Raw genomic sequence first — 27474 nt, 5'->3', positions numbered from 1 at the left:
TCGTTTGTAGTTGTCCTCATCCATCCAAAACTTTTTATAAAATGTATGAAATGTGCTATGTAGTAAGTATTTTTCAAATTCTTCACCATATACTCTAGAGACTAAATGATATAATAAAAACAATCCTTTTTTAATTTCAAAGTAGGGTCCAGGATATTTCTTGTTTGTATATAAAACTACTAGAAAATAAAATACAGCAACATAACCTAATTTACGTAACAATTCATCCTTGATTTTTTCTATGAATTTAATATGTTTCAAATCAGTTCTATGTTTATATTTATTATATACAGTAGGCCAATTCCATTCTAGGAATTGCTAATAATTTGCAATAATTGAGTTTACTTCATTTGTAATCAGTGGTGTATAGTTTGTTGTATCCATTGGGTCGTTCTTTGTTTATATTATGGATTTTCAATTTTTATAATCATTGAATACATGATTTTGGTCACATGATGTCATAAAATTGATAAAATATCAAAATGGATGATATAATTTAATATAGCAGCAAGCAATTTATTAGATATATCAAAAACTATTGTAAATTTATAGCCAATTTGGTACTGCACATCCTGCAATGCCGTTGAATGAGCATGTCGAACAAAAAGGATTGTGCACCCAGATTCAATACCGAGCGATATCAATTCACTGGCATTTTGTCATTCATGCTTGTTTGGCGAAGTTAAACCCGATACAGCCATGGACCGTCTTAGTGCTATCGACCTTATGAGATTGTCACGTTTTGCCAAGGACGCGATTGATTTTTCGCGAGCCAAATTAATAGTAACCTTTCAAGCAGTTGGTTAAGTGTAAGGGTGAAATTGCTGAGCAAGATATAACGCACGCTTTTAGCTCATTATTCATCAAATCTCTTTATTTATGTAATGTAGGGCCTGTTATTACATTCTATAGCTCGACACTAATCGCTGACGGCACGTACACGATGGCAGAACTACACTCGTTTGAGCTGCCTACATGCATTAAGGAAATTTCCAAATTTACAGAAAATATCAGCCGTTTCTATGACATTTACCATACGCTGGAGATCACAACGCTTGTTGACGCAGATTTCTGGGAACAAAATCATTGAGATACAAATGGTACACCCTTCATGGATACAATCATGGACAAATTCCACAGAAAGCGTTTCTGCATGGTGCATTGCAACTGACAATTTCCATCATCAAATACCACGAACATGTAAACAACTTTAAATATGATCATCCATCCATAGTTAGCATCTCTTATATCATAATCTTTAAATAAAGTACTTAATGTCATAGTTACTATTCTGATCCATCCAAAGAATCGTTCCTTTGTTGGTCCATGTTCTTATTTCTACCTCTTTCTCGTCATAGCATTAAGTAGTAATTACAGTAGACCCGTTTCTTGCAGTAGCAGTTTTTCATGGGGTTATGATACTGCAAAAAGATGGATATGGCATAGATAAAATATAGAAACTTACATTGAGCACAATAGTAGTGACGCCATTTTTGTAAAGATCATAGGCTGTCATGCGTAGATTTGGTTAGAAAAAAGCCAAGTATCATAGTGTGACAACGCCAAGAGACCTTGCCACGTTTGAATCAAAATTGAATACACCAGTAGTGCTAGGATGGATCTCGCATGCTTCCCGTTCCGCTTGAACATTATCGACGCTGCTAAGCCAGTACTTGTAGAGTATCACCACGGTAAGTGTTTAGCAATTTCGCCCAGATTCACTAAAAACAGCTTTCACAAGGATCTACTGATATTCACGTGCCTTCATTACTAGCAAAAAACCAGAAGTAACCCAAATCGACCCATATTATTAAGCGCATCGCTTATAACTCACAAAGACCTTCTCACATGAACTACGTTTTATTCTTTTGCGAACTTCCACACTAAACCTTATCACTACTACACCTTTACTACACGGCTCTTCTTTTCTCAAAGGTTTGTCATCGTCACTGCTCTCTTGTACATCGTGGAGAAATTTCTTTCTGTTACCATGACGCTCTGACGTCGTTTTTTTTACCGCCACATCCACGTCTAAGTCAACGTCCGGCTCTTCGATTGCTTGATATTCGTAACCCTTCTGTTGCTCCTCCTTCTCGATGCTGTCCGTCATGTAAAGATCTATGATAAACAGTGTAAATAAACGTACATGCATTACTCCTTATACCCTTAGTATGCATTTTATGAAGATGTAATTTACGTTGCTTGTCTTTTTCGAAGGCATCCTCGCTTCGAGCTAAGAACATCACTGCATTATAGAGAAATGCAATGAGAAACACTGGTCAGAGGAGTTGTCTTAATGTTGTTTTTTCCTAGCTAAAATTATATACTTACTTGCAAACGGTTTTGTTTAAAGGTAGCAACACTTTCTTGCGCGACGACGATATCAATTCATCCTAATACTAGTGGATAAACTATGTGATAGACAGACGTATCAGAACTTCTATTGAAGTCGCTATGTTAATCGGGCACATCTTTGAAACCGGCGTTAGCTGATGTAATGGCCGATGTACCTGTTGATACTTGATAGGTTTATTGTCCTGTTCACGTAAGGTGAATCATCCGAGTAAAAGGTTTTATTCAATAGTGGTTAGCTGGGATTGGTAAAGGCATATTGAATATAGGTTCTTTCTATGTACATATGTCTTTTGTAGTACAGGCTTCTGAAGGAAATCCTGGACTGTTTTATGTAGTTGCTTTCGCTGACCGTAATTTTACACATGGGCAGCGTATAGTCGATAATTCTTCAACATAGCCAATTCAAAAAGAAAAAAAAAAGAAAAACTCACCGGCGATGTAACTGCGACAGAAGTTTAAAATAGTTCATTGTTTGTATAGGTTGAGGGTAAGATTATAATCCGCAGCAACAACAACAACATGGAAAAGCGTTTTCTTCTCTTCTTTTCTTGTTTCAACAAACAGAAATAATTAGATGTCATCAACAATCGAACCCTTTGAGATCCCATCAATACCCGCTGAAAGACTCGCTTTGCTCAAACAGAAACTCCAAAATGCCAAGTATCCCAATGAGCTTGGAAAGGAGGTTGGATGGGAGTATGGTGCGCCACGATGGGTTGTCAAACCACTAGTGGAAGCATGGCTCAATGACTATGACTGGGAGAAGGCGCGTGCCGAAATGAACAAGTGGCACCACTACCGCGTGGAAATCCAAAATTTACGGGAGCACTTTATCCATGAACGTTCGAGCAACCTTGATGCTGTTCCTCTCCTCATGCTGAACGGCTGGCCGTCAAGCTTTTACGAATATCACAAGGTGATCGATTCTCTTCGAGACGGTGCTAATGGCGGTCATGTAAGTAGGAAGAAAAACAAAAACTCTTAAAAAAGAAAAGCTTTGATGATACGAAACAAAGGCGCGCATACCGTAGGCTTTCCATGTGGTGATTGCAAGCCATGCTGGATTTGGCTTTTCAGAAGCACCCAAACTTCCCGGCCACGGTGGCTCAAAGAGCGGTGAAATCTTTCACAGCTCATGACATCAGTACTCGGTTACGATGATTACAGTGAATACGACCGTTTCTTTTTCGATGCAATACCAAGAGCATATGCTGAATAAATATATACCTCTATCTGTTCAAGTGGTTCACGGATCCGACTTTGGCACCATGGTCGGCAAATGGCTCGCTGTCAAGCATCCTCAGCAGTGCAAGGGATTCCACACGGCCACGTCCTGATGTATGCCACCCATCCCAACGCACGGTTTTCTATGGTCCCACCCACTCAAGGTGGCAAAGTTTATGGCTAGCATCGCTCTCGGTATGGACACAGTCTATGGTCGTGGTACTTCCAAAATCAAGGGTCGATCGTTTGTCGACGTTGAAAATGATCCTGAGCTTGGTTACTGTGCCATCCAGAGTACACGACCGTACACTCTAGCATATGGTTTGACTGACAGTCCAGTGGGCCTTTTGGGTAAGTGCATCATAACCCCATTTATCATTAGTAATTGTTATAGAAATTCATCATTTTTCCCACTAACTGACACAAAAAATACCTAGCTTGGCTACTCGAAAAGTACCACAATTGGTCATATCCGGAAAACAAAGATGACAGTGTCGTGTTGCCAGACACCATCACCACCGACGAGTTCCTCACTCAAGCCACCCTCTTCTGGCTGACAAATTCAATTTCCTCGTCGATCCGTTTCTACTATGAAACCTTCAATGATGCAGGAGTGAAGGCGGTGTTCCCGCTTTACGTCAACATCCCGAGTGCAGTGTCCTGCTTCCCTGCTGATCTAAGCAAGGTATTACTTGATAAAATATGGTGCGATTGTCATGAAACAAACAAGCTGACAGCACGGTGACTGAATCTTACTATGTAGGTCCCTCGCGAATGGCTTGAAGCAAACTTCAATTTGCAGCAATACAACGAACTCGACATGGTATGTACATATATGCTTTTGCTTCACTATGGTATTCTCTTTCTCACTCTCTGCTATCTTTAGGGAGGTCATTTTCCGGCCTTGGAGTGTGGAGCTTTGCTGGTGGATGAGGTGCAACGATTTGGCAAATTTTTGAAGACGATGGAATACTTAAAGTAGCGATAGCAGCAGCAGTTGTGGCTGTCATGGTTCCCCTTCTCCTTAGCAGCAGTAGCAGTATTAACCTTTCTTTTTCTTACCTGGCTATCTTTACAAAGAAGAATAAAGTTGTTCAATTTTTCTCGCGGTCTCTACTCACGTATTAATACTGCCACCCTTCCTTTTTTTATACACTGGGAATCCCACTATTGAGATACGTTTCTGAGAGCTCTTGAATAGATTGATAGTGACCAATCTTCTCGGGTGTAATGGTTAAACGTCTATCAACGTCAAATGAAGGCTGACCCTCGTTTTAGGCAACTTTTACTCTTTTTTGTAATCAGGTTCAGCCTGTCCCACCTGACAGCGGAATGACCGTCAATTCCGTCAGGAAAAACTTTCGCCCGTCTATTTTCGCGCATACATACTACACACGCAAGCTTCTTCTTTTTTTATTTAGTCTCTCACGTACATTTCCAGAAGAATCATGGTAACCCATTAAACGATTATTGCTGCTATAAAAGTGTAATATACTAAGTTAGCTTTTCTCGGAATTGAATTGTATAGTTCAATCCTTCTATTCCTCAAGAAGGTATGTCACCCTCAACTTTTTGTTCAGACTTCTCGAATTTTATGCATGTGTTTTAAAGTATTAGAACAATGTTACATCCAGCACGCGACTTTGTGGATTTCGTCAACAAGTCGCCATCGCCCTTCCACTGCACTCATGAAGCTGCTGAGCTGCTGAAACAGGTATACACACATTTTTGGCAAATATGAATAATAGAACAGACAAAAGTTGGTCCTTACGTACGGAGTTGGGGGTAAATATAGGCAGGTTTCAAAGAGATCAAGGAACGTGACAACTGGAATGGTGCTATAGAACGCAATGGCAAATACTATTTTACTCGAAACGGCTCGTCGATCGTTGCTTTTGTTGTCGGTGGCAAATACATTCCTGGTAACGGATTTTCTATTGTGGGCGCGCATACTGATTCTCCTTGCTTAAAGGTAAAAATTACATGAAAGGAAAGAAGCTTCTTGTTGAATCGAAAAGTTTACTTATGATACTATGCACATCAGGTCAAGCCTATCTCCAAAAAGGAAAAGAGTAGTTATCTGGAAGTTGGCGTCCAGCTTTACGGCGGTGGTATCTGGTAAGGGACACAAGAATCGTGATAAACAACTCGGATACCTAACAAATATGGGGGTTGCGGATTAGGCACACATGGTTTGACCGTGATTTGAGCGTTGCTGGACGCGTCATGATCGAAGACAACGATGGCAAATATCGTCACACATTGGTAAAAGTGGACAGGTAGGTAAAAGGATGAATTTTTTGAGTTAGTGGAATAGAGAAGGTACATTGTTTGGTTAATGTACTTTGGGGTGCCTAGACCTCTTTTGCGTATTCCCACACTTGCAATCCACTTGGATCGTAATGCCAACGACAGTGTAAGTATATTAATGTGCTGGCAAATAAGAAAATGAAAGTAAATTCTATTTAATGAACTGAACACATTTACTATCCGTAGTTCACGTTCAACAAAGAAGTCCAGCTTGCACCCATTCTTGCTACTGCCACCAAAGCGTACATGACATTCCTTTTTTCCATTTATACAATTAGATATACCCTCTTTCTTTTATATGCATACTTGAAACTCAAATTTTTTCATCGGTTAGAGAGTTGAACAAGACTGAAAGTGACGAACATATTGAAGCAGAAGAAGGCCACCACCCCTTGTTGATTCGTGTACTTGCCGACGAAATGGGCGTCAAACGTTAGTAGTATTATCTTTATATTGTGGTTAGAATAACTGTGTCATGGTTGACCTATCTGTCTTTTTACTGACGTCTGCTATCTTTTATAGCAAGCCAAATTCGCGATTTCGAGTTGGCTCTGTACGATACTCAAGTAATTAAACAGCTAGATAGTAGTAGAGAGAGAGAACAGTACTTGATGTTTTGCTAATCACTCTGGGTATGAATATACAGGGCTCAACAATTGGTGGCGTATGCAACGAGTTCATTTTCTCACCTCGTCTTGACAACCAAGAAATGAGCTACTGCGCTATCCGAGCATTGCTGCAATCCAAGAACATTGAGAACGATACCAACGTCCGTGTGACCGTTTGCTTTGACAATGAAGAAATTGGCAGCACCACCGCCCACGGTGCTGACTCGAATCTTTTGCCAACCACCTTGCAGCGCTTGGCCAACACTGAACTGTTATCTGGCGAAAACGTATCGCCCACTGCCTTTGAAGAGGCCATGCACAAGAGTATCCTCATCAGTGCAGATATGGCACATGCCATTCATCCCAACTACCCCGAAAAACACGAAGAAAACCACCGACCACACATGCACAAGGGTACTGTTATTAAGATCAACGCAAACCAGGTAACTATGCTCATAGAACTGTGAAAATGGCTCGCACAAGAGATGTTGACAACAATACAATAGAGATATGCTACGACTGCAGTCACCAGTTTGGTCTTGAAAGAGCTGGCAAAGAAGCATGTGATCCCCATTCAGGTAGGTTTTTGTCTTTGCGTTGGCTACTGTGGCCAAAGTGATACCAGGAGCTGATAAATATATTGGTTTAAAAGGAATTTGTTGTTCGTAATGATAGCCCTTGTGGCTCGACAATTGGCCCAATGCTTAGTGCAAAGCTTGGACTTCGCACAGTTGGTAAGTCAGACAATCAATGGGTTGGATATACGTATCTTGATATTGACTATGCTTTTGCTGGTTGTCGCGGTTCGATAGATGTGGGTAACCCTCAACTCAGCATGCATTCGATCCGTGAAGTCGGTGGTACCGACGATGTCAAGCACGGAATCGATCTGTTGCAGGTATTACCTTCTTTTTGTTTTGCTGGATGTTATCAAATAGATTTAAAGATCTCGGATTCAAGAGCTAATTCGTCGATAATATTCCATCCAGGTCTTCTTTGAGGAATTTGCTGAATTGGAAGCTCGCATTGTTGTGGATTAAAGGTTATATTATGATATGAATAACCGGCTCGGTGGTAGTGGGTAATAGAAATAACAATGTGAGTTTGGATAAGGAGCTCTATTCAATCCCTTCGTTCCTACACTCCCGTATCATTATAATTGAGCGAAATAACAAATCACGATTTTTTGAAGATATATTGGCAATAGTTAAGCTCATTGCGTACAATGATATGATATAATTTGGTCGATGCGTGCCCATTGAGCAGGTATACAAGCAAGTATTATGATAGTTCACCATGCATATCAGTTGATCCACTTTTCGGTTCTTAACAGTTTCCCAAAGCGCTGAAGATCATCCAATAGTAATTGATCTGTCTCCAAGGCCGGAAAGTGGCCTCCCTACAGAAAACACACGATCCAGTCGTCAGGATTCCATATATGTATAATGAATGAAGTATAAGAAAAAGCACAAGTTGTTACCACATCCGGTTCATTATACTGTTGTAAGTTTACACTCGTTTCCACCCAGTCTCTGGGAAACTGTGTTTTAGCACATGAAAAGAATTGACCCATTAGCACAAAGATCGTGGTGCATTTGGGAATGATTTAATACTAATAGCTATATGTACCTTTGCAAGCTCAGCAGGAAATTGAATGATCGCAGTAGGGATATTGACGCGACCCGTGCAAGTTGACATGGTCTCATCCTCGTGGAAGGCCTCATAGTATATACGTATGGATGAAGACATGGAATTTGTCAGCCAATAAATGGTCACCATCGTCAAGAATTCATCAACAGAAATGGTATCTGGTAACGACTCGGTGTCATGTATACCGCCATGATCAGTCCAATTATGAAACTTTTCAAGCATCCATGCTATGTTAGCAAAATGAGTTAGGGGTGACAAGTTAGAATATGCAGTTTTACAACATTAACCAACAGCGGTAGTATAATACAGATTTTAACATACCCAAGAGACCTACAGGGCTATCAGCTAGGCCATACGCTAATGAATAAGGACGGGTGCCATGGATAGCACGGTAACCTGATTCAGGATCGCTTTGCACATTGGCAAATGCCAGTTCTTCGGCTTCAAACCCATTGCCATATACGGCTTCGATGCCCAATATTATGCTTGCATAAAACTTGATTACGTGAAGCGGGTGCGTCCATAAAAGCGATAGCGTGTTTGTTGGTGAGGGTGGTAAACAAAGCGGCATAACGCTATGAAATCCCTTGCAGCGGTCCGAGCAGTTTCTAGCCATCCAGTTGCCAATGTTAGATCCCCAGTCAGAACCCGCCAGCACTTTTACAGTATGAAGTTAGTGTGCGAATTAGATGGGATGACGTATGTAGAGAATACATCAATGATAATAATACAAAGGACATTACTATATTGAGTATAGCCAAGGGTGGCCATCAGTTCATCCATCATTTCGCCATTCTTTGCGACACCATAGCCTGGTACCTTGGGTGCTTCTGAGAAACCATAACCCGGTAAGCTTGGAATAACGACATGAAAAGCCTATTTATCGCATTGTAAATGGTTATGATATTATGGATGTTTTGGTTTTGGCTTTCTTTTTTTTCTGTGTAGTTCTGCTCCTTGTGGATGTTTATACGTGTATTACCTGACCACCGTTAGCGCCGTTTCGAAGCGACTCGATTATTTTGTGATATTCATAAAACGTTGATGGCCAGCCATTCATTAAAAGAAGAGGGATAGCATTCGGCACGGTAGAGGGCTCGTGAATGAAATGAACGTGCAAACCTTGAATCGTAGCATGATAATGGTGCCAACTATTCATTTCGGCACGCGCCTTCTCCCAGTCATAATCATTGAGCCATGCTTTCACAAGTGGTTCGACAGCCCATCGTGGCGCACCATACTCCCATCCAACATCCTTCTCCAGCTCGTTGGGATACTCGGCATTCTGGAGTTTCTGTTTGAGCAAAGCGAGTCTTTCAGCGGGTATTGATGGGATCTCAAAGGGTTCGATTGTTGACGACATTCGATTAGTTTTTGTTTGTTGAGAAAAGAAAAGAAGAGAAGAAAAACGCTTTTTTCGTGCAGGATTTTCTTGTTGTTGTTTTTGTTGTTGCTGCGGATTATATTCTTACCCTCAACCTAAACAAATAACCAGCTTCTGCCGCAGTTACATCACTCGGGGAGTTTTTTGAATTGGCTATGGTTAAATAATTATTAACTATACGCAACACATGAATAGAAACAGGATAACAAATTTGGAAGCAACTACATCAAACAGTCCAGAATTCTCTTCAGAAACCTTTACTAACAAGATATATCTTAAGTAGGAAGGACCAATATTCAATATGCCTTTACGTTCGGGTTAAGAAAAGGTGATGTCTGTACCGCAGCTCAAAAGCAGCACAATGCCGTCTGCTTTCTCTGATGTCATCAAAGAAAAGGAAGACGCAGTCAAAAGTTCACCTTATCAATATCCGCCTTGCTTTGTACAACTTAGCATAGGACGAGACAAGAAACGGATGACATCGTCTACAGGGATGGTGGCAACAATAACGTCCAGCTTAGCATTTCGCCGTGTCATTTACACCAATTTGCACGAGATACCTACTAGGAAATGAAGGTAGATTACTGCGCCTCTGTGTATCACAGCGAAGCTGATATACAAAAGGCAATTGCTTCCGAGTTTGCCGAACTCAACAAGCGGTGACAGGAATCGATCAAATGAAAGCAAGATCCGAACAACGCGTACCACCGGCTATTGTGCATCCTTTGAAATGTAACCGAACAATTGGTTCCCGGAATGCTTAACCTCGACGTCTGGTGCCTTTCCACACGCGCTGGCCATCCGTATCAGTATTGCCTCGCATTCACTACAGTTGTACCCCGGTTTTTGCAACCCCTGGATTTGCAATTCCTCGTATATCTGCAACTTTTTTTTGAAAAATCCAAAAAAAAACTTAGTAGTTTCGCAAATTTGCAGCTTGCAAATGAGTTTATACGATTTGCACATTATCGGGGTAAAAACAGCTTCAATTTTTGCAATATCAACTGAAAGAAGCATCTGTTGCGGATTATGAGGAATAAAATGATGCGGTTACTGCAAGATAAATATGTAAATATGAAGATGTATTTACAGTATTGTCGAAATAAAAATTATTATTTGGTAGTTGAGCCAGTAGAATGGGGACACATATATAGCACTGATTGGGTTGAATCCACAAAAGGAATGATGAAGATATAAGAAAAAGTGAACACACTACATATAGATATAGAAATAAAATGTTTGCTCAAATGAGCTTTCAACTACATATCAAACAAGTCATCAAGGGATGATTGTCGGGAGAATGATTGCTGCCTGAGACTCTCTTGAATCCTACGCAAAGACTTCTTTAAGTCGTAGTTATCGATATTATCCAAAAAGCTCAGAACTCCTGCAATTGCAACCTGTTTTTCCTTCGACGTTGGCCTTGGAATAGGCAAATCGGCGCTTTGGTCCACCGCCCGCTCAAGTGCTCGTCGTAGGTTCGATCCTATTGCTTGGATGTGAGCTTGTGGAGCGATTTTGTCATGCTTAAAAGAGCTAATAATTATCAAACCACTAGACAGCTTAATAAAAGAACGGTCTTAAATATGCAAGTAGTAACATTTAGAGCTGTATGAATATTCCCAAAGAACGTATCGTACATCATCTCTGACAGATAAACAATGGGCTAGTGTTAATAGGATGACTTATCCAGTGTCTACTTGAAGCAGAATTGTTTACCCCGTTACTTGCACAAATCCTTACTTTTTGCAAAAAAAAATATCGGAAAACCCTCGGTTGCAAAAACCGGGGTACAACTGTAACGAGTTGCATACCAGAAGGTTTTGCCCTTATAGGCCCCTACTAGCACTGATATCATACAACAAGCAAACCAGTAAAGCCATCGATCATTGCACACATCATTCCGAGCCTTGTCTTGATTACGCTCCACATGCGATGATTAAAAAGGTTTGGATCAATTTTCGTGTGAGAATGGTTGCTGTAAGTAAGAAACCAAAATCGATGCAATCGTCTATCAGCAGACGGCGAGCTACTGTAGTTCCATTATCTCGGCGTGTGTTTGTTCTGCCTAATGATAATCCCGGCCTGCAGATTCTTTAAATAATGCCATTGTAGCACGTGTATGATATGTGCATTATATAATGGAGTAGGCTTGCCCGCTGCTGCTTGAAGGGCAAATGTGTTTATTTCCGCGAATGCCGTGATGAAGTGTGCTACAGACATACAACATGTAATGGTTTGCATGGGAAAGTTCTACCAATTGGCCTGTTGGTATGACTGTAGTAGTGTACAAAAAACACGCTCTTGAACTATAAGAGGAAGATATAATCTAGCACGTACCAGTACAAACAGGATTGGTATTTGGGAGATCCACACTTCAACAATCTCTTCACTCACTTCAACCATTTTCTCGCCAAGCCGTTTGAAATCTTCTCGATACCGATGACAGGAATCAAAACTGCAAGCTCGTTAATATTTGCTTCTCGCTCTGGTACAAAGAGCATATACATTCTTCGTAGTATTGAAATGGCCTCCAAGACATATGAAGTTCATGATCACTCCTCCATAGAACAGAGAAACGTATCACAACTAATACTTTTGTCGATAGAACCTTTAAAGTATTTTAAATATGCGTTTGCTTATCATAGAGTAACTGCAGCTATTATTAAACAACTACGAGCATAACATCCATGTATTTTCATATCTCATCCAACCACGGTGAGCGCACCGTATACATGTCTCTTCTTTTGCTGGAAACCTCGATACGGGAACACAAGAATCCGTTTACACATAGTATAGATGCTGACTTTTTTTTTTTTTGGCTATTATCAGATCGGAAACGGAGATATGCACGGTCAACCCATTAAAGCGCTAATTGTACGACGCATGAGCATGAGGGCACATTGTTGCGCCGCTTTTTTGATTAACAATGATACGAAACTTTTTTTCGATTTGCTCGTGATTTATAGTACGCGCTGATACCAACATACTGGCCGATAGTAGGTATTTTGCAAGAGGCATTCTTACAAATGCTAGTCACCAGGTGCGATGATGCTAATCAATCCAGTGAGATGTTTATGGCTCTTTTCTGGGACGCCAACGTATGGTAGCTGTGAAGCTATAGTAACTTGGCTTTTCTGCGACCTTTTCCCGTGTATGCAGTAAAGTTTGTATGTAATTTTTTTCTTCACACATAAATTAGACGATGTCATTTAATATAACAAAGTAAGCATGCTCTGTCAGTTGTCGTTATTATTAGCTCCGTTAACAAAAATGATGGAAGAACAGGTACCATACTGTTGGTTGTTGTTAAGAAGTGGCTAAAAGGCAAGGTTTAATTCCCAGCAACGAAATGGAATTCGTTACTGTCCCGACGTTGAGATGTGCTGGTACTACATACATACTTGTAGGAAATGCTGTTTGCCGGTTATCATATACAGATGGCACCTTTACTCTTTGCACCAAAACGAAGAAACATTGTATAAGTGAATGATATGAAATTGAGAGTCTTGACCAAAGATTATTACTGATAACTCTTCTATGCAGCTGTACACCTTGCAGTTTTACTTCGTCTCATCATCAGTGTTTTGACCTGCTATGTCTGGTACATTAAGCATGAGAAAAACGTATAACGTGTGTGATCAAGAACAATGGGACGACAGAAACATAGGAAATAATGTCAATGTTCTTCACCCGGCGAAGCGCGCAAATGAAACTCAGCTGAGCAAACGTATGATTGAATGAGGTGTCATGTTGATTATTTGTTCTTTTCATCTTTTACTGTTTTAAACCCGGTTCCTGATTTCTGTAATTATCGCAAAAATGACTGAAACTACCATTACACCACCTTCGTTCCCTCATCCTGGCCTTGATCATTTGGCAAACACCGAAGAGCTTCGAAGCCAATGTCCTGCATTTGCTGCTGGCTGTCCTTATGCCAAGGTTGATAATCATGTCATTAGCGGATTCGGCGAACTTTCGAAATGGTAAGCGCAAGACCTCCTCTCTTCCCGGCCTTTCCTCCTCCCGCACATAACCACGGAAAGGGCCCGTTTGTTCGTTTGTGTATCCTGAAAAGTCCGCACAAAAACGCATCAAGATACGAAAGACTATATAACGCTAATAAACTTTTGGCTCACGCCTTCTTTCCTTCTTCTTCCTCCCTCTAGCCCTGCTTTCCAAGAAGGTTAGCATTATCTATTGTTCATTTCTAGATCCCAGGAACAAAAAAACAAAGACTTACATTTTGATCACTGGTTATTATTATTATTATTATTATTATTATAGGTTGTCCTTTCTCCAACAAGAACAAGGAAGAAATCCGATCATTGTTTTCCAATATGCCAAAGGAACATCCTAACATCGACATGCAAAGTAAGTAGGCAACATTTTACAACCACATGACAGTTACTCAAACCGATTTGCTGCTTTGACTTGATCAAATGACTTTTTTTTGTAGCAACTGCCGAGTCCCCTGAAGGCGCCATCCTCGTTCAAATGCTTAACCAGATTGTCTCTGATACCGCAATGGGCAAAGTCGCCTCAACCGGTGATGAAGCCGCTGTAACATCTGCTGAGCCTACTACTCCTGCTCCAGCACCATTGAAGAAAGACGTCGAGAGCGAAATCATGGAAGACCCTCAATTGGCTGCCGCTATGCGTGAAGGAACCATGGCTGCCCACAAGGCTGCAGAGAACAGCGTTTTCACAAAGTATGTTTCTACACAAGTGAGAGGAAGAGATGAAGAGTGTCGCATGTGTGTATGCGTGTGGGTGGGGGGGATCTAGAGAGGAGTATTAGACTAGAGTAGGAAACTCTTATCAGATCATCAATGATCAGATATCAATTAAGGTTTTTTTTTATTCATACATTTACGATTTCTTTAGGCGCTTCCTGAAGGGTGAAATCAACCGCGACGAATATGGCCGTTACATTACATCGCTCTATTTCGTGTACAAGTCTATGGAGTCCTTACTGGAAAAGCACAAGGACAACCTGGCCATCAAGACGATCTATTTCCCTGTTGAGTTGAACCGAGTCCATGCTCTTTTGCAAGGTATATATAGTTTTTATCACATACACCGAAATTAGTGTCCACGTTCAAAAAAAATATACTCACCACAAGCACTTGGTTCTCCTCCTCATTTCAAGATCTCGAGTTCTATTACGGCAAGGACAAGGTATCGCAGGTCACAGATCCTGCTACAATGACACCAGCTGTCAAGGAATACGTGGAAGCGATGGAACTCGCATGTGAAGTGAACCCAGCATTGCTCGTGGCACACAGCTACTCGCGTTACCTTGGTGATTTGAGCGGCGGACAAATTCTGGCCAAAAGGTTAAAGAAGCACATTCTCGGTTTGTCGGAAGGTGATGGTGATTGGGATAGCGACGAGGGTCTTCACTTTTATGACTTTGCAAACATTGGCAATCAGAGCGCTTTTAAGAATGAATATCGTGAGCGTTTGAACAGAGCTCCTGTTGATAAGCGAACAAGAGGTAAAAAAAACCAATAGACTGTGTGTAGTGACTCTAAAAGAGAGAAAGTTGCTAACTGCGAAACACGGGATGTTTGTAATCTTTTTCCAGATCTGATCGTGACCGAAGCCATTCGATCCTTCGAAGTCAACATTGCAGTGTTTGATGAAATCCAGCAGTTGTCTGAACAAGACAAGCTGGTGCCTACCCTTGGCAGTGAAAAGAAATCTGCAGGTAGCACATTGGCACGCTGGTCGCCTGCCATTGCGCTTTCCGTAGCAGCAGCTGCCATTGGCACTGCATATTATGTTCGCTTCTACCAGCGAAAGTAAATAATGCCACAACACAACATCGCCCCCACTTATATATAATTCACATCGGTAATCCACCCGTTCCCTATCTTGTTTGCGTCCTACTCCTCCTTTTTTCCCCTTGTTAACTTCCTGTCTTTATATCATCTGCACATCAACTTCCCAATCATCATCTTTTTCGTTTTCATTTTCCTCAGTCTGTTTTTAATCCAAAGTACCAATAAAACCCAACTAGTGCAAGAGTCGCTACAGCTGGTAACAGATCCAACTGAACTACAAAGTAAATCCATATCGTGGCCAACCCGGGTGCTCTCGACATTTGACCAAGCGAAGGTGTCCGTCGAAGGGTATACAACAGAAACGCTCCCACCAACGCCGATCCAACTGCCATGATGGACTGGACAAGCTTTTTTTGTCTGTGTCGATTCGTCAAATAGATAAGTGGGAAAAGAGCTATGTAGATTTGGTTGATTGATATGTCAAGTTATCATCCGTCTTTGCTACCAGATTGGGTGTTTTGTATAAAGCATATATACCTGGTACTGATTTCAATGCGCGTATAGCCCATTCTTGATGGCTCCAAGGTTCGCTGTATTGCACTCTGACAGTGACATCAAAGGCACCGAGCAAGAACCCAAATGGAATGCTCATGAACAGAGCTTGCCAAACATATACTGACGTGTTCATCTGGCTTGCTGCTTGTCCCGCTGCTATTTCGGCTTCGCGTTTTTTGACTTGTTGCATCAAGCCCGTCTGGCTCAAGATGCGAAGCTTTTCATCTTCGGGTATGTTGTCATCATCGCCGGTAGTTTGTGAGGGTATACGATTAATCAGTGGGCCACTGGGTGGTACAGGCTTCTGGTATTGGTGTTCTTGTTTTTGCGATCGCGAAGCTGCTTTCTTTTTACCCATGCTGTGTTGATGCTCTGTGTGTGTGTGTCTGTGTGTCTGGAGCCGAAGAAAAGCGAATTCTAGCTGCTGGGTTTTTTCTCCTTCCCCCTTCTTAAAACTGACTACTAGGCAACAGCTTGACACCTTCCAGACGGCCTTTGACTTTGCTTATGAAGCAAACATTTACTGCTGCTGTTAATGTAGACAGTATGTCCAGGGTGCAACTTTCTTGCAACGGGTTATCGTTGCGCTTATTTGAAATAACAGGCAACGTGGCGTATAGAATAATAACCCACTGCTCTTCTATTATGTAACTTTCCCCTCAAGGACAATTCTGTTATTTGTCCACTATAACTCTCTTTAAGAGAATGCATGAAATATCAGGCTACAAAAGTCTTGAGAGCATCTTCTGATAATTTCAAGCTATTGTTCTCGTATCAGGGACTGCTCCTCAGTACGGTCGCATTCGCGCCATATATGGTCAAAGAGCTTGCGTAAGCTTTCCTATTACTGTTGGCACCTCTCTCTCTCACCCTGTCCTTGTTATTTGTAACGAGCGTCGCATCTGTTTTATTTGGGTGACATTTGTTGGCGTCAGTTGCTGCAGCATTTTGAAACGCCTCCTCCGTGATAGCTGCAGCAAAAATGTGCATGCGCAAAATCGATCGCTGAATATCTCTTATAAGGGAAGCTCAGTAGCAGCAAGTAATAGTCATTAATGATGCTGGACACAAATTGAGACACCGGATAAGACGAAAACCAGCTTCATAGCGTATGGTGTTCATTGCTATGGATATTCATGCGCTTTGGTTGCATGGGAACAAAAGAGAGCAGTGATAGCCTACCTAGCAGCTACTAGTGATTATTGCATTAGAGAGAAATGGCTTCTTCAAATGTTGCCAGGGTCCTGTACCTAATTTGCCCCGCACACAAAAAAAAAGAAAGGCCGATCAAATCGTCGGCTTTTTTCTTTTATGAACATTTGCCATGCAGGAACAGCTTGGTTTAAATCGAATGATCCACTCTATCCATCGTTCGTTTTTTTGTTTAGTATCTTCACGCTTTAAATTTCCACAAAATGCAATGAACTAATACTTGCTGACTGAGGTGGTGGCTCCGGGTGGATGGTAGTGGCGGGACAGATAGGGCAGACGATCTTCCTATCAGAAATGCAAAAGCGTTCGCGTAATGTATAAGCTAAACACGGTTGCGGCACATAAATTGGATTAGCTCCGTCAAGATGCCGCAAACTCTTTTTTTTTTCTCGCTTTTATAAAAAAAAGTTGTGTGTGGGCAGCTTTCCTTTTATTTCATTTTTTTTCTCGTTTACTCATCTCACACAGAGTCTCACTTCGGTTTAAAGTAAGCGTTTCTCCCTTCTTTTTTTTTCATATGAGCAAAGCAGCAACGACAGAAAAAGAAAAACACAGAACTGAATGGCGTGCGGGGTGATTGCAGTAATGACCGAAGGAAAAGCTACAGCGGCTCGTAAGCCCAGAGTGTCTTCACTGGCGGCAGCGGGCGTATCTGCTACACCTACGACTCCAGCAAGTCCTCCAGTGACGAGAGCTACCAAGACGCCTGTAACTAGGGCTGGCACCACCACCACCACCCGTACAGGGGTTGCTGGAGCTACTACAGCAGCGACCCGTGCCACCAAGACGCCTGCACCCACCGGCCCCACGTCTTCGACCGCAAGACGGACGACAACAACAACAGCTGGTACAACGAGTACCACGCGAGCAACTGCTGGAACGACAAGCCTAAGTCGAACTGCATCCTCTGCAACAAAACCACCGTCACCAGCAGCAGCAGCAAGTAGAACATCATCGACGGTGTCCAGAACAGCATCGACCTTGAGCCGTCGATCCACGACAACGTCTTCTACCACATCACCTACTGCTTCGGCCACACGACGACCCTCGATTGCCTCATCAGCTACGGGTACTGCTCCCACTACTGCCGCACGACGCGGTTCCACAGCAACAAGCAGCACCACTTCGACAACGGCACGTAGACCTGTTTCATCAGCCACAGCTACGCGTACGACATCTACCACCGCGAATGGCATCAAGCCTTCAGAAGCAGTGGCTGAATTGAAAGCCTTGAGGGCCAAGGTAACGTAGTTTCTGTTCAAAATCTCATCGATAAGAAAGCTCTTTCTCGCGTGTATCTTTACTGATTGCAACACAAAATACTATATATAGCACGAAGAGCTAAAGGCGGAACTGGAGGAGAAGCAACAGTTGCTTGATTCTAAAGAAGCCGATCTAACTGGCCTCAAGGAGAAACTCAGCGCGCTAGAAATTGAGCTTCAGGAACAACAACGAAAGCATGAAAAATCATCATCAGACGAAGCAGCAGCTGAGCAAGAACAGAATCAACAAGGAACGATCAAGGAGTCTGGCGATGCAGGAAAACCAGCTGATGATGATAATGATGGTGATGCCACTACTACTACTACTACTACTACTGCTGTTGTTGCTGAGGATTCAACCACATCAACGCAAGAACAAGAGATTGAAGCGCTACGAAAGGAGTTGGCTGAGGTCCAGGAACAGCTGAAGAAGGCCGGTGAAGAAGCACAGGCAACTGTTGCAAAGGTGCAAGGCGAGCATGAAGAGGAACGTACTGTACTAACACGTGAGCGGGAGGCGATCGAAGAAAAGCTTCGTGAGCATATGGAGAAGCTCCGTGAAAAGTTGGAAAGTGAAAAGGATGGATTGCATGGGCGGATCCTAGAGAAGGAAAAAGAAATTTCCAAACTGAAGAAGGATATGGATGAAATGCGCGACAATATCCAGGTACGCTTTTTTTTTTACTGCACATTGCAAACAAACAAAAAAAACATGTGTTGTCATGGTGGTTTTTACCTGTGTTTAATGACCCTTTACTGTATCACTTATGCCACGAATTGTTTTTTAGGAAATGCATAAATCGCATCAAAGCCGCTTGACCAGTTTGACCCATCAGATCAACCAGCAACATGCCGAGCGGATCGAAGCAATGAAACAAAAGTACGAAAGTGAATTGGAAACATTGCGGGCTGCAGGTTCGAATGACAAGGCTGCTGATGAAGCGCTGAGCAAGAAACTGAGTGTAAGGGGAACAACATGCAAGTTACCTTGGAGGCTTGACTACTATACAGGATGTCCCCTAACTGTATATTACATCATTTTTAAAGGACATGGAGGCCAAGGCGGCTGAATTGACAGCTTCATTTGACACGCAACGGCAAGAATTGACTGACTCGTACGAAAACAAGTTGGAAGAGCTGCGTACACAAAACGAATCGATGGATGCACAGCATCAACAGAAACTCGATGAAATCACGTCATCGCTGCGGGTAAAGCAATGCACGAGTGGAATTATATTTTTTTTTTCATTTTTATGGCTAACAAGGATATGCAAAACACATATGCATTGCAAATATGTATATTAGGCAGAGATCGCCACTCTGCAAAAATCACACAATGCAAGGGTGCAGGCCATCACCGAAACTCATGAGACTCAGCTGGATGAGGTCCGCAAGGCTACGAGCGTCAGCGCTGTTGATGCTGCTCGAGGTGATATTGAGGTAGTTGTTTATCCATGGTCTGGAGGGCGGGGTGGGTGGAGAGCAGAGACAAGATGGCCCTTGAATGGTGGAAAGACGATCCATATTTTTACTGACATTGGGTATAAAATATGTGTGTAGGCTGAATGCCGTCGCCAGTTTGAACAGGATTTGTTGTCCTCTAAGCAAGAGTTTGAGTCTGTCCTGGATAAACTGGAGCAAGAAAAAAAGACGGCACAAGACGAGTGCACTGCTCTCAAGGAATCTGCAACCCATGAAAAAGAAGCTTTGATCAAGGAATACGAAGCACGCATTGCAGCCACGAAGCAGAGTGACGAGGTAATGTGTACTGCCCTAATATGACTATGTCCAAAAGTGAACTTTGGGACAAACTCTCACCATGCTCTGTCTCTCTGATCGAAATTAGGCCAATGTCGCAAAGGATCATGCGGACAAGATAGCCGAGCTCGAAAACAAACATGGCGACACACTTGCTGAGCTAGAGCAAAAGCATGCAGCTGCCATCAAGGAGCTCAGATCGCTTTCACAGCGAGAAAAGGATGAACATACGGACAAGCTATTGAAGGAACATAAAGAGGCATTAAAAGAACTAGCAACGAAGCACGAAGAGGCAGTAAAGGAGGCAAGAGCCGCTGGCAGCAATCTCGTCCAGTCTGAATCGCAGCTACGATCCGAGCTCGAATTCAAGATTGAACAATTAAGCTCAAGTCATCAGCAGGCCATGGAACATGTCCAGGAACATCATCGTGCGCGTGTAGAAAAGCTCGAGACGGAACTCAAGGATGCAGTTGACAAGCAACATGAGCTGAATGAAAAGCATCGACACGAGATTGAAAGCCTTACCTCTGAACGTGATGGCCATTTGGAAACAATCAAGCGTGAAGTTGAGGTAAATCTAACAAGGGAAAGGGATAAAAGGAAAAAAAAAAAAAGTCGGTGGAACCAAGCTGTGGTAAACATTGACGCCTCATTTTAACCTCACGATTTATTAAACTATTTTGCATTTACTTTAGGTGGCTCTCAAGGAAATACATGCAGCAGAGCTCACGCGGATCCAAGAAACAAACACTTCTCAACTGAACGAACTCAAGTTGCAGTATACCCGTCAACGTGATCAAGAGCGTGAGGCTGCTCAAAAGGAACATGTCGAAGCATTGGAGAAAGTCAAGTCAGAGCACGGTGAAGCATTAGAGGCACTCAAGAAAGAGCACAACGAAGCGTTGGAGAAGCTCAGGGCAGAACATACCACAGTCATTGAGACCTCCCGAAACGAACACGACGAAGCAGTGAAGCAACTCAAGGCCGAACACGCCACAGCTCTCAAGGACGCTCAAGGAGAAGCACAGGTAAACAAATTTCTATAAAAAGGGGTTAGCAGTAACTCAAACCTTCTTTTGTTGCTGTAGTTATTTTTACATGAAAAAAAAACCCCCAAATGCGGGTCGCGTTCACTTTTTATTTTCCTAATCCGTGCATTTGTGTTCTAGACCCTCCGCGAAAGCCAGGATGTCGTTGCTACTCTAAAGATCCAGCACGCGCAAGAACTGGAAGAGATCAAAGAGGCCCACACACAGGAACTGAAGGCGCTTTCGGACGCTCAGCTTGAGCATGAAAAGGTGCAGAGTGATGAGATTGCACAGCTGAAGGAGGCTCACGCAGCAGTTGTTGCGGATCTGGAAGTCAAGTCAAAGGAAACCAATGGTACTGTCCACGAGGTGACTACCCAGGCAAAGGTGCGTTGTTTTTTCATGATAACTCTTGTTCAACTCCTTCTGACTCTTCGCCTTGAATGTTAGGCACAAGCGACAGCTGAATTTGAAGCTCAACTGGAAGCACTCAGACACGAACATGCAGCCGCACTTACTCAGTTGCAGGATGAACATGCTAAAGCGTTGCAAAAGGCTGAAGTGAAAGCTAAAACGGATGCTGAGAATGCGCGGGCTGAACTTGAGGTATTTGTTGTTGTTGTTGCTATGGAATTGTCAGAAAAAAAGAAACAAGTTATGAAACAATCCCACTTTCAAACGTACAAACACAACTTACTTTGATACACACTGTGTCTGTAGGCCGATCTTGCAAAGAACTATGAATATCAGATTGAAAGCTTGATTGCGGAGCATACGGTTGCCAAGAAACGGCTCGAATCTGATCTGGCAAGCGTAACCAAGCAACATGACGACTTTTGTGAATTGGCTGGCAAAGAAAAGGAAGCTTTGGAACAGAGCCACAAGGAACAGATGACGACTGCTGGGGCAAGACGTGAAGCCGAGTATCAAAAGCTTCGTGAGGAAGCCGAGGCAAATGCAGAACGAGACATTGAAGCTGCATGGAGCAAGTTGACCGCCGAACACAAGGAGCAAATGCAAGCTTTGACCGAGAAGCATGCAGCGAGTATCCAAAGACTCGAAGAGCACCATGCCAATGCTATTGAAGCTCTCCAGAAACAATTGGAAAACATGAGTGCCCGGTCAGAAAAGCTCTCTTCAGCAGCCGAGGTAATAAATAAGAGAGATAGAGAGAGAAAGAGAAGGTCACCACGAGACGCAAATTCCTAATTTGATGTATTAACCGATATTGACACAAATTGTACTAATTGGATAATGTATTACCAACATCAAAAAAAAATTAAATTAGTCTGCCAAAGCAACCATTGCCAATATGACAAAATCACATGCGCAAGAGAAATCCGAGTGGCAAGAAGAGTTAAGGACAAACACGCAGAAACATCAAAATGAGCTGCAGGTAGTCCAGACGCAAATGGAAAGCGAGCGCGAGCGGGCCAAACGGAACGAGGCGGAGATGCAGCGGGTCGACGACGAAATGCGTCGTCTGCAATCGTCTGGCGACAAGGAAGAGGAATTGCGAGTGATGAAAATATCTTACGAGAAAATGATCAGTGCCAAGGACAAGGAAATCGAAGAAGTCGAAGAAAGACTTCGAGAGCGCATGGCCAAAGATGCACGAAACGGTGATATACAACAACACATGGCAAAGAAGGAGGTAAGGCTCACACAACCAGTGTAAATACACTGGGTTGTTTTAAGGGACCAGAGTATATATATAAATATTTGTATGTTTATTAAACACACGCTATCTGTGAAAAAAAACAACAACTTTAGGTTGAATGGGAACGGAAAATGCAAGCGGTGGTTTCACAACATCAAAAGGAACTGACAGTTTTGCACCAGACGCAGCAAAAGTTGTTGGACATGAAGGACAAAGAGTTGGAAGACTTTTCATATCGATTACGGACTGTAACAAGCGCACAGCAAAAAGATCTGGAGAAACTGCATCAAGCACACCGGGCCAAGATTGCAGAGATGGAGGAAGTTAGTAGAGCACTCACCGATAAATTCAACGGCAATGCTATGGAATTGCGATGGGCAACCCAAGAAAATACCGAAAATGAGGTAAATCTCTAATATAATAGGGAGAACCGATCTGACTACGAAGAAACAGAGTGTGTGGTTGGGTTTCTGGCTGATAACTAATTTGGAACTTTTGACGCCTTACGCCAACAATCTGATAGGCCAAAATTAGGGATCAGGCGAACACGATAGCTCAGTTACTGAACGAACGAGACCAGTACCGTGAAGAAAATGTAAAAATGTTGAGGTAGCGTATGGGTGTCGCAGGCACGAGCAAAAAAAAAAAGAGACGTAGTAGTAGTGATAGTGATAGTAGTAGTAGTAGTAGTATGCTCATGACTTTTATTCTATTGTATATAGCGTAATTAACACCCTGAGACAGCAACAGCAGCTGCGGCAGTAAAATAATATCTTTGTGTGCACACCACTACTGTGTGTGGTTTTTTTCTGTTTTTCTACGTTCGAACACCCGGTTGAAGGGGGGGGGGTGGGATGGGGCGCCGGGACTCTCAGCCAATCATATTGATTGCGAACATTCAGAGTTGTGATTGTTATATTCCGCCAACCTTTATATAGACTTTTTTTTTCTCGCTTTTCCTTTCAAATTTTATATTCCCCTTTAAAAAACTATCTACTACTCCATGTTTAAATGAATAGCTTGCATTACTCTCCAACCGCATCAGCATCGAATCCCTTGCATACGCATTTGAATAATCCGCCCACCCCGTCGCCCTCGCCTTCCAGCGCATCCATTCCGCTTAAACGCACCCGTGCTAAACGCAGCTGCGACTTTTGCCGTAAACGAAAGTCTCGCTGCGATGCCGACTCCTCAGTGCCTTGCTCAAACTGTAGAGCCGTACGTTTTCATATAAAAAAAAGACAACAATCCTTGCATTGCATGCATGCGTGCTTACTTTTTTCAATTTGTGTGTATATCAATAAACAATTTGTAGTGGGGTTATACGTGCGAGTTTCAAACCGTCCGCAAGAAACGGGGGCCGCCCAGTGTGTAAGTCTATCATAGAAACAAAGAGATAACCACCCATTGCACACAACTGCTGTTTTGCTAAGGAGACTCTGAACATGACAGATACGTTGATAATCTCGAGAAACGGTGTAAAAAGATGGAACAGCTACTCGTATCGCTCACCAGCGCCAGTATCAAGGAACTCGAAAAGCACGACTTCAAGTACGACATCTTACCGGACGGGGCCATTGCCTCTGGCGCCAACACCAGCGCTGTTCTTGACGCTGCGTCGCCACCTGCACCGTCTGACTCATCGTCAGACGACGACGAAGACGACGACGACGACGACGATTTCGACCCTACAGCCGACCTCCAGCAACGGCTGACGCATCTCGACCTGAAAGACTACGACTCGATAAAGTACACTGGCCATTCGGCAGGGCTTCAAGTCGTTGACCACGACGTGTTTAAACAACAGCCGTATATCCGATGGCCTGGCCGCGACAATGTGGTGCTGCAAATGATGGGCCAAGACGATTTGATGATAGTCCAGACTGGCAAGCCAGACGCACGGCTCGACGTGGGGCTATCGATGCGTTCCACGGTTTTCGATAGTGATGACCACCGTTCCCACCCGTCTGCATCCCCGACTGCGAACAAAATGCCAAGCAAACAATTGTCGGACAAAATGATTGGCCTGTAAGTTTTTTGTTCTCTCTCTCTCTTGCCCTGCTTGTTGCTGTTTGTGGGCAGCATCCAGCAGTAAGCTGCTGTTACTAGTCATATCGTGTGTGTGTGTGTGTGTGTGACACAAGAACACAAGAAACAAACTCAAAAAAAAAACCGCTCCAAAAATTTCTGTCACTCTAATGCCTTTACGGTTACATTCGAACAGGTATTTTTCACACCTCCATCCGTTCCTCCCCATTATCAACAAAACAAGGTTCCTCGAGCAATACCGTGTCTCGCGTGCCCCACAGACGCTTGTCCAGGCGGCCCTTGCGCTTGCCTTTCGCTTTGCCGGACAGCATTTCAAGGACAAGCATGCAAACGATTTCGGCGACTTCTACTTTAGGAAGGTCATGAAACGCCTGCGTGACTCGCTTCGTTCGCGGCTGTGTCATGTCCAAGCAGCACTTCTCATGACCTTGTATTTGGACATGGACGACGGCGACGTCGAGTCTGTGCAATGGTTCACGCTTGGCACAGCCATCCGCATGGCCCAAGATTTAGGCTTGCATCGCTCTTGCACCCATTGGAAGCTGCCCGCGTCTGAAATTGAGACCAGACATCGAGTCTTTTACGCCTGCTATGTCCTCGATCGTTGGATGGGTGCGCGCGCAGGAAAACCGCTGACAATTCTGGACCGCGATTTCGATACAGCCATGCCGTCGATGTATGAAGTCACAGATCACGTCGTGGCAGCAGCGGGAACTGCCGATGCGAGTGGTGGTGGTGGTGGTGGCGCCGACAATGGCAAAAATAGCGCACCTGAACCTGTTTACAGCCATTTTGTTCTGCTCATCAAACTGTCTGAAATCCTTGGCCGTGTGTTGAAAGCACTGTATGCACCCAAGGCCAAACGCAGCAACTCGAATGCGGGCCTGGATGACCCCACGATCCTGGTCGTGTTTGACCGTCGCCTGAAGAACTGGAAGGCGTCGCTGGATGAACAAGAGGAGCATGGTGTGATTCCGCCAACTCAGAAAGGTAAAATAGGTTCTTTTCTTTATTTGGGCAAAAATTTTCTTTGCGAGTGCGTGCGCCAATCGGGTAATCGGCTAAGGCTAGGACTAAACTTTAACCTTGTTTCATTATTTTCCAATTGATGAATTGGCTACTCTGTGTGTGTGTGTGCGTGTGTGTTCTGCATAGGCCATCTGCTAGTGTTCTACTACACAATCATGTTACTGGTCCATCGCCCGTTTGTGCAATTGTCTGCCACCGAGTTTCCTGATTTGCAATCCATTGTCGCGGACTCACGTAGAGCATGCACTGATGCCGCCACAAACATCTCGGATATTCTTCGTCACCATAGCAGCGTCCCCACGCGCGAGCACTCGTTCTTGTCGCTTTGTTTACCCACGTGCTTCGTCTATGGCATGTTTCAAGCGTCGCTGGTGCATCTGTCCAATGCGCTGCAGGACCGTGCGTCGACACACGCAGTGCAAACACTCGAACAATCGCTTGCGCTTTTAAAGTTACACCAACACTTGTGCCCTGTCCCGCGTGTCATTGAAATCCTCCACATGCTCATTACGATCAATAACCTTCCATGCGATTCTTCGTCGTCGTCATCGTTACCTGCCCCCGCTGCTGCTGCTGCTGCTGCTGCTGGAGGACTTGCGCAACCATCATCCCCGTTCCCTCAATCTGCGCTTTTACGTACCCTTCATCATCACCAGCATCACCATTCATCACCACCCATTCATTCGACTGCAGCAACAACAACAACAACAGCTATACCGACAGCCACGGCAACAATCGACGCGACGACAACGAGGCAGCACAATGACGAAGAGTATCCAAAGTCCAACCATCTCTTTGAACGTATGATTAATTGCAGTGTCGTCGGTGGAATCACGCCAGACATTCGATCCGATGTCGAATCCGCGATAGCACAACAGCCGACAAGCTGTTTCTTACCACAGCCTGAAACGTCGCAATTGTCCATAAACTACCATTACCAACATTCAACATCGTTCCGAAATGGTACTGCTCCCCCTGGTGTCCATGATTACTCCTACCCTCTTTCGCTCGCCACACCGCATGCGCCACTTCCGCCACCACCACCACCACAACCACAACAACATGCTGCGGCTTTGCATCATCAACAACATCCACAACCATACGTCATGGCGTCACACCATCCATCAACACTTGCTTTCAACATGCCTCCGACCACCCCTCATCATCATCATCATCATCATCACCATCATCAAACTGCTGCTGACACAGTACCGTCACAACATCACCCATCGTCCTTCATTACCTCCTCGTCAACACCAACTACTACTGCTGCTGCTTCCAATCCTGCTACAGGCTGGCAAGATTGGAATGTTTATATTGAGCATCAACATCCTGTCATCGACAACACCCCTGATTTGCATATACCTCGTCAGTCGTAAAAATAAAAAAGAAGAATAGCAAACACTTCCCTCCTCCCTCCCATTTTTGTCATCCTCGATAGCTTCGTTTCGTTTTTTGTGTAGTTATAGTAGCAATCCCTATTCTTTCCGTCCCCCCACTTTTTTGTATGATTTTTTTTTTTTTGCAAGCTAGAAGAAAAAAAGAAGGATCTCGTAAATATATCTTCTTGTATGGATCATTATGGCTTCTTTATACATGCC

General features: G+C 43.4%; 11 protein-coding genes across 11 annotated transcripts; 7 read left to right on the top strand and 4 right to left on the bottom strand.

The window, feature by feature from the left end:
- Positions 1 to 699: 699 nt before the first annotated feature.
- BDB00DRAFT_872465 (uncharacterized protein) lies at positions 700 to 1090 on the top strand (the record flags this gene model as incomplete). The annotated part of the gene is made up of 2 exons (XM_053126957.1): positions 700 to 802; positions 891 to 1090. The coding sequence occupies 2 exons, from the start codon at positions 700 to 702 to the stop codon at positions 1088 to 1090; spliced, it is 303 nt and encodes a 100-aa protein (XP_052979627.1).
- Positions 1091 to 1546: 456 nt separating this feature from the next.
- On the bottom strand, positions 1547 to 2243 carry BDB00DRAFT_872464 (uncharacterized protein; the record flags this gene model as incomplete). Its single annotated transcript, XM_053126956.1, has 3 exons — positions 1547 to 1672; positions 2018 to 2118; positions 2198 to 2243. The coding sequence occupies 3 exons, from the start codon at positions 2241 to 2243 to the stop codon at positions 1547 to 1549; spliced, it is 273 nt and encodes a 90-aa protein (XP_052979626.1).
- A 686-nt stretch (positions 2244 to 2929) lies between these two features.
- Positions 2930 to 4698, top strand: BDB00DRAFT_946106 (Alpha/Beta hydrolase protein; the record flags this gene model as incomplete). Its single annotated transcript, XM_053129514.1, has 8 exons — positions 2930 to 3310; positions 3387 to 3471; positions 3501 to 3521; positions 3598 to 3685; positions 3764 to 3930; positions 4017 to 4264; positions 4343 to 4402; positions 4466 to 4698. The coding sequence occupies 8 exons, from the start codon at positions 2930 to 2932 to the stop codon at positions 4559 to 4561; spliced, it is 1146 nt and encodes a 381-aa protein (XP_052979625.1). The 3' UTR covers positions 4562 to 4698.
- Positions 4699 to 5200: 502 nt separating this feature from the next.
- BDB00DRAFT_763773 (peptidase M18) lies at positions 5201 to 7537 on the top strand (the record flags this gene model as incomplete). Its single annotated transcript, XM_053119421.1, has 13 exons — positions 5201 to 5293; positions 5375 to 5551; positions 5624 to 5697; positions 5763 to 5858; positions 5938 to 5995; positions 6076 to 6131; positions 6224 to 6321; positions 6412 to 6455; positions 6536 to 6940; positions 7004 to 7093; positions 7150 to 7231; positions 7310 to 7395; positions 7487 to 7537. 13 exons carry the CDS (start codon positions 5201 to 5203, stop codon positions 7535 to 7537), a joined length of 1410 nt encoding a protein of 469 aa, XP_052979624.1.
- A 19-nt stretch (positions 7538 to 7556) lies between these two features.
- Positions 7557 to 9510, bottom strand: BDB00DRAFT_907339 (Alpha/Beta hydrolase protein; the record flags this gene model as incomplete). Its single annotated transcript, XM_053128614.1, has 6 exons — positions 7557 to 7896; positions 7978 to 8037; positions 8127 to 8374; positions 8469 to 8804; positions 8891 to 9023; positions 9130 to 9510. 6 exons carry the CDS (start codon positions 9508 to 9510, stop codon positions 7801 to 7803), a joined length of 1254 nt encoding a protein of 417 aa, XP_052979623.1. The 3' UTR covers positions 7557 to 7800.
- Positions 9511 to 13306: 3796 nt separating this feature from the next.
- BDB00DRAFT_823678 (heme oxygenase-domain-containing protein) lies at positions 13307 to 15582 on the top strand. Its single transcript, XM_053123558.1, has 7 exons — positions 13307 to 13517; positions 13701 to 13717; positions 13819 to 13905; positions 13991 to 14243; positions 14419 to 14588; positions 14684 to 15031; positions 15122 to 15582. The coding sequence occupies exons 1-7, from the start codon at positions 13354 to 13356 to the stop codon at positions 15340 to 15342; spliced, it is 1260 nt and encodes a 419-aa protein (XP_052979622.1). The 5' UTR covers positions 13307 to 13353; the 3' UTR covers positions 15343 to 15582.
- BDB00DRAFT_763761 (uncharacterized protein) lies at positions 15515 to 16233 on the bottom strand (the record flags this gene model as incomplete). Its single annotated transcript, XM_053119420.1, has 2 exons — positions 15515 to 15774; positions 15858 to 16233. 2 exons carry the CDS (start codon positions 16231 to 16233, stop codon positions 15515 to 15517), a joined length of 636 nt encoding a protein of 211 aa, XP_052979621.1.
- Positions 16234 to 17467: 1234 nt separating this feature from the next.
- Positions 17468 to 21485, top strand: BDB00DRAFT_377075 (uncharacterized protein). The gene is made up of 10 exons (XM_053117136.1): positions 17468 to 17574; positions 17671 to 18329; positions 18420 to 19016; positions 19138 to 19311; positions 19397 to 19558; positions 19655 to 19789; positions 19910 to 20107; positions 20196 to 20678; positions 20803 to 21135; positions 21196 to 21485. Exons 2-10 carry the CDS (start codon positions 17673 to 17675, stop codon positions 21274 to 21276), a joined length of 2820 nt encoding a protein of 939 aa, XP_052979620.1. The 5' UTR covers positions 17468 to 17574; positions 17671 to 17672; the 3' UTR covers positions 21277 to 21485.
- On the bottom strand, positions 21435 to 22344 carry BDB00DRAFT_377079 (uncharacterized protein). Its single transcript, XM_053117137.1, has 2 exons — positions 21833 to 22344; positions 21435 to 21760 (listed from the first exon to the last, which is right to left on the bottom strand). The coding sequence occupies exons 1-2, from the start codon at positions 22204 to 22206 to the stop codon at positions 21475 to 21477; spliced, it is 660 nt and encodes a 219-aa protein (XP_052979619.1). The 5' UTR covers positions 22207 to 22344; the 3' UTR covers positions 21435 to 21474.
- Position 22345: 1 nt separating this feature from the next.
- Positions 22346 to 23641, top strand: BDB00DRAFT_377073 (uncharacterized protein). Its single transcript, XM_053117135.1, has 4 exons — positions 22346 to 22789; positions 22909 to 23199; positions 23319 to 23404; positions 23518 to 23641. Exons 1-4 carry the CDS (start codon positions 22448 to 22450, stop codon positions 23558 to 23560), a joined length of 762 nt encoding a protein of 253 aa, XP_052979618.1. The 5' UTR covers positions 22346 to 22447; the 3' UTR covers positions 23561 to 23641.
- Positions 23642 to 23653: 12 nt separating this feature from the next.
- BDB00DRAFT_377038 (fungal-specific transcription factor domain-containing protein) lies at positions 23654 to 27457 on the top strand. The gene is made up of 5 exons (XM_053117134.1): positions 23654 to 24013; positions 24111 to 24166; positions 24248 to 24823; positions 25020 to 25834; positions 26000 to 27457. The coding sequence occupies exons 1-5, from the start codon at positions 23807 to 23809 to the stop codon at positions 27250 to 27252; spliced, it is 2907 nt and encodes a 968-aa protein (XP_052979617.1). The 5' UTR covers positions 23654 to 23806; the 3' UTR covers positions 27253 to 27457.
- Positions 27458 to 27474: the final 17 nt, after the last annotated feature.

The sequence above is a fragment of the Zychaea mexicana genome (assembly GCF_025766255.1).
Source record: "Zychaea mexicana strain RSA 1403 chromosome Unknown BDB00scaffold_37, whole genome shotgun sequence".
Classification (NCBI taxonomy): domain Eukaryota; kingdom Fungi; phylum Mucoromycota; class Mucoromycetes; order Mucorales; family Lichtheimiaceae; genus Zychaea; species Zychaea mexicana.
This window is presented reverse-complemented; position numbering and strand designations above follow the sequence as displayed.

Coding starts and splice junctions, on each gene's coding strand:
- BDB00DRAFT_377038 (XM_053117134.1), top strand. CDS start 23,807: ATGAATAGCTTGCATTACTCTCCAACCGCATCAGCATCGAATCCCTTG. Junction 24,014..24,110: donor CTTGCTCAAACTGTAGAGCC/GTACGTTTTCAT, acceptor AACAATTTGTAG/TGGGGTTATACGTGCGAGTT. Junction 24,167..24,247: donor AAACGGGGGCCGCCCAGTGT/GTAAGTCTATCA, acceptor TGAACATGACAG/ATACGTTGATAATCTCGAGA.
- BDB00DRAFT_377079 (XM_053117137.1), bottom strand. CDS start 22,206: ATGGTGCTCTTCGAGTCTTTGGATACTCGCTGCATGCTTCTCGGTCAA. Junction 21,761..21,832: donor CAGACACAGTGTGTATCAAA/GTAAGTTGTGTT, acceptor ACAATTCCATAG/CAACAACAACAACAAATACC.
- BDB00DRAFT_823678 (XM_053123558.1), top strand. CDS start 13,354: ATGACTGAAACTACCATTACACCACCTTCGTTCCCTCATCCTGGCCTT. Junction 13,906..13,990: donor TCCTAACATCGACATGCAAA/GTAAGTAGGCAA, acceptor TTTTTTTTGTAG/CAACTGCCGAGTCCCCTGAA. Junction 15,032..15,121: donor TGTTGATAAGCGAACAAGAG/GTAAAAAAAACC, acceptor ATCTTTTTCCAG/ATCTGATCGTGACCGAAGCC.
- BDB00DRAFT_377073 (XM_053117135.1), top strand. CDS start 22,448: ATGACAAAATCACATGCGCAAGAGAAATCCGAGTGGCAAGAAGAGTTA. Junction 22,790..22,908: donor AACACATGGCAAAGAAGGAG/GTAAGGCTCACA, acceptor CAACAACTTTAG/GTTGAATGGGAACGGAAAAT. Junction 23,405..23,517: donor GAAAATGTAAAAATGTTGAG/GTAGCGTATGGG, acceptor TATTGTATATAG/CGTAATTAACACCCTGAGAC.
- BDB00DRAFT_377075 (XM_053117136.1), top strand. CDS start 17,673: ATGACCGAAGGAAAAGCTACAGCGGCTCGTAAGCCCAGAGTGTCTTCA. Junction 19,017..19,137: donor AAATGCGCGACAATATCCAG/GTACGCTTTTTT, acceptor ATTGTTTTTTAG/GAAATGCATAAATCGCATCA. Junction 20,108..20,195: donor CCACGAAGCAGAGTGACGAG/GTAATGTGTACT, acceptor GATCGAAATTAG/GCCAATGTCGCAAAGGATCA.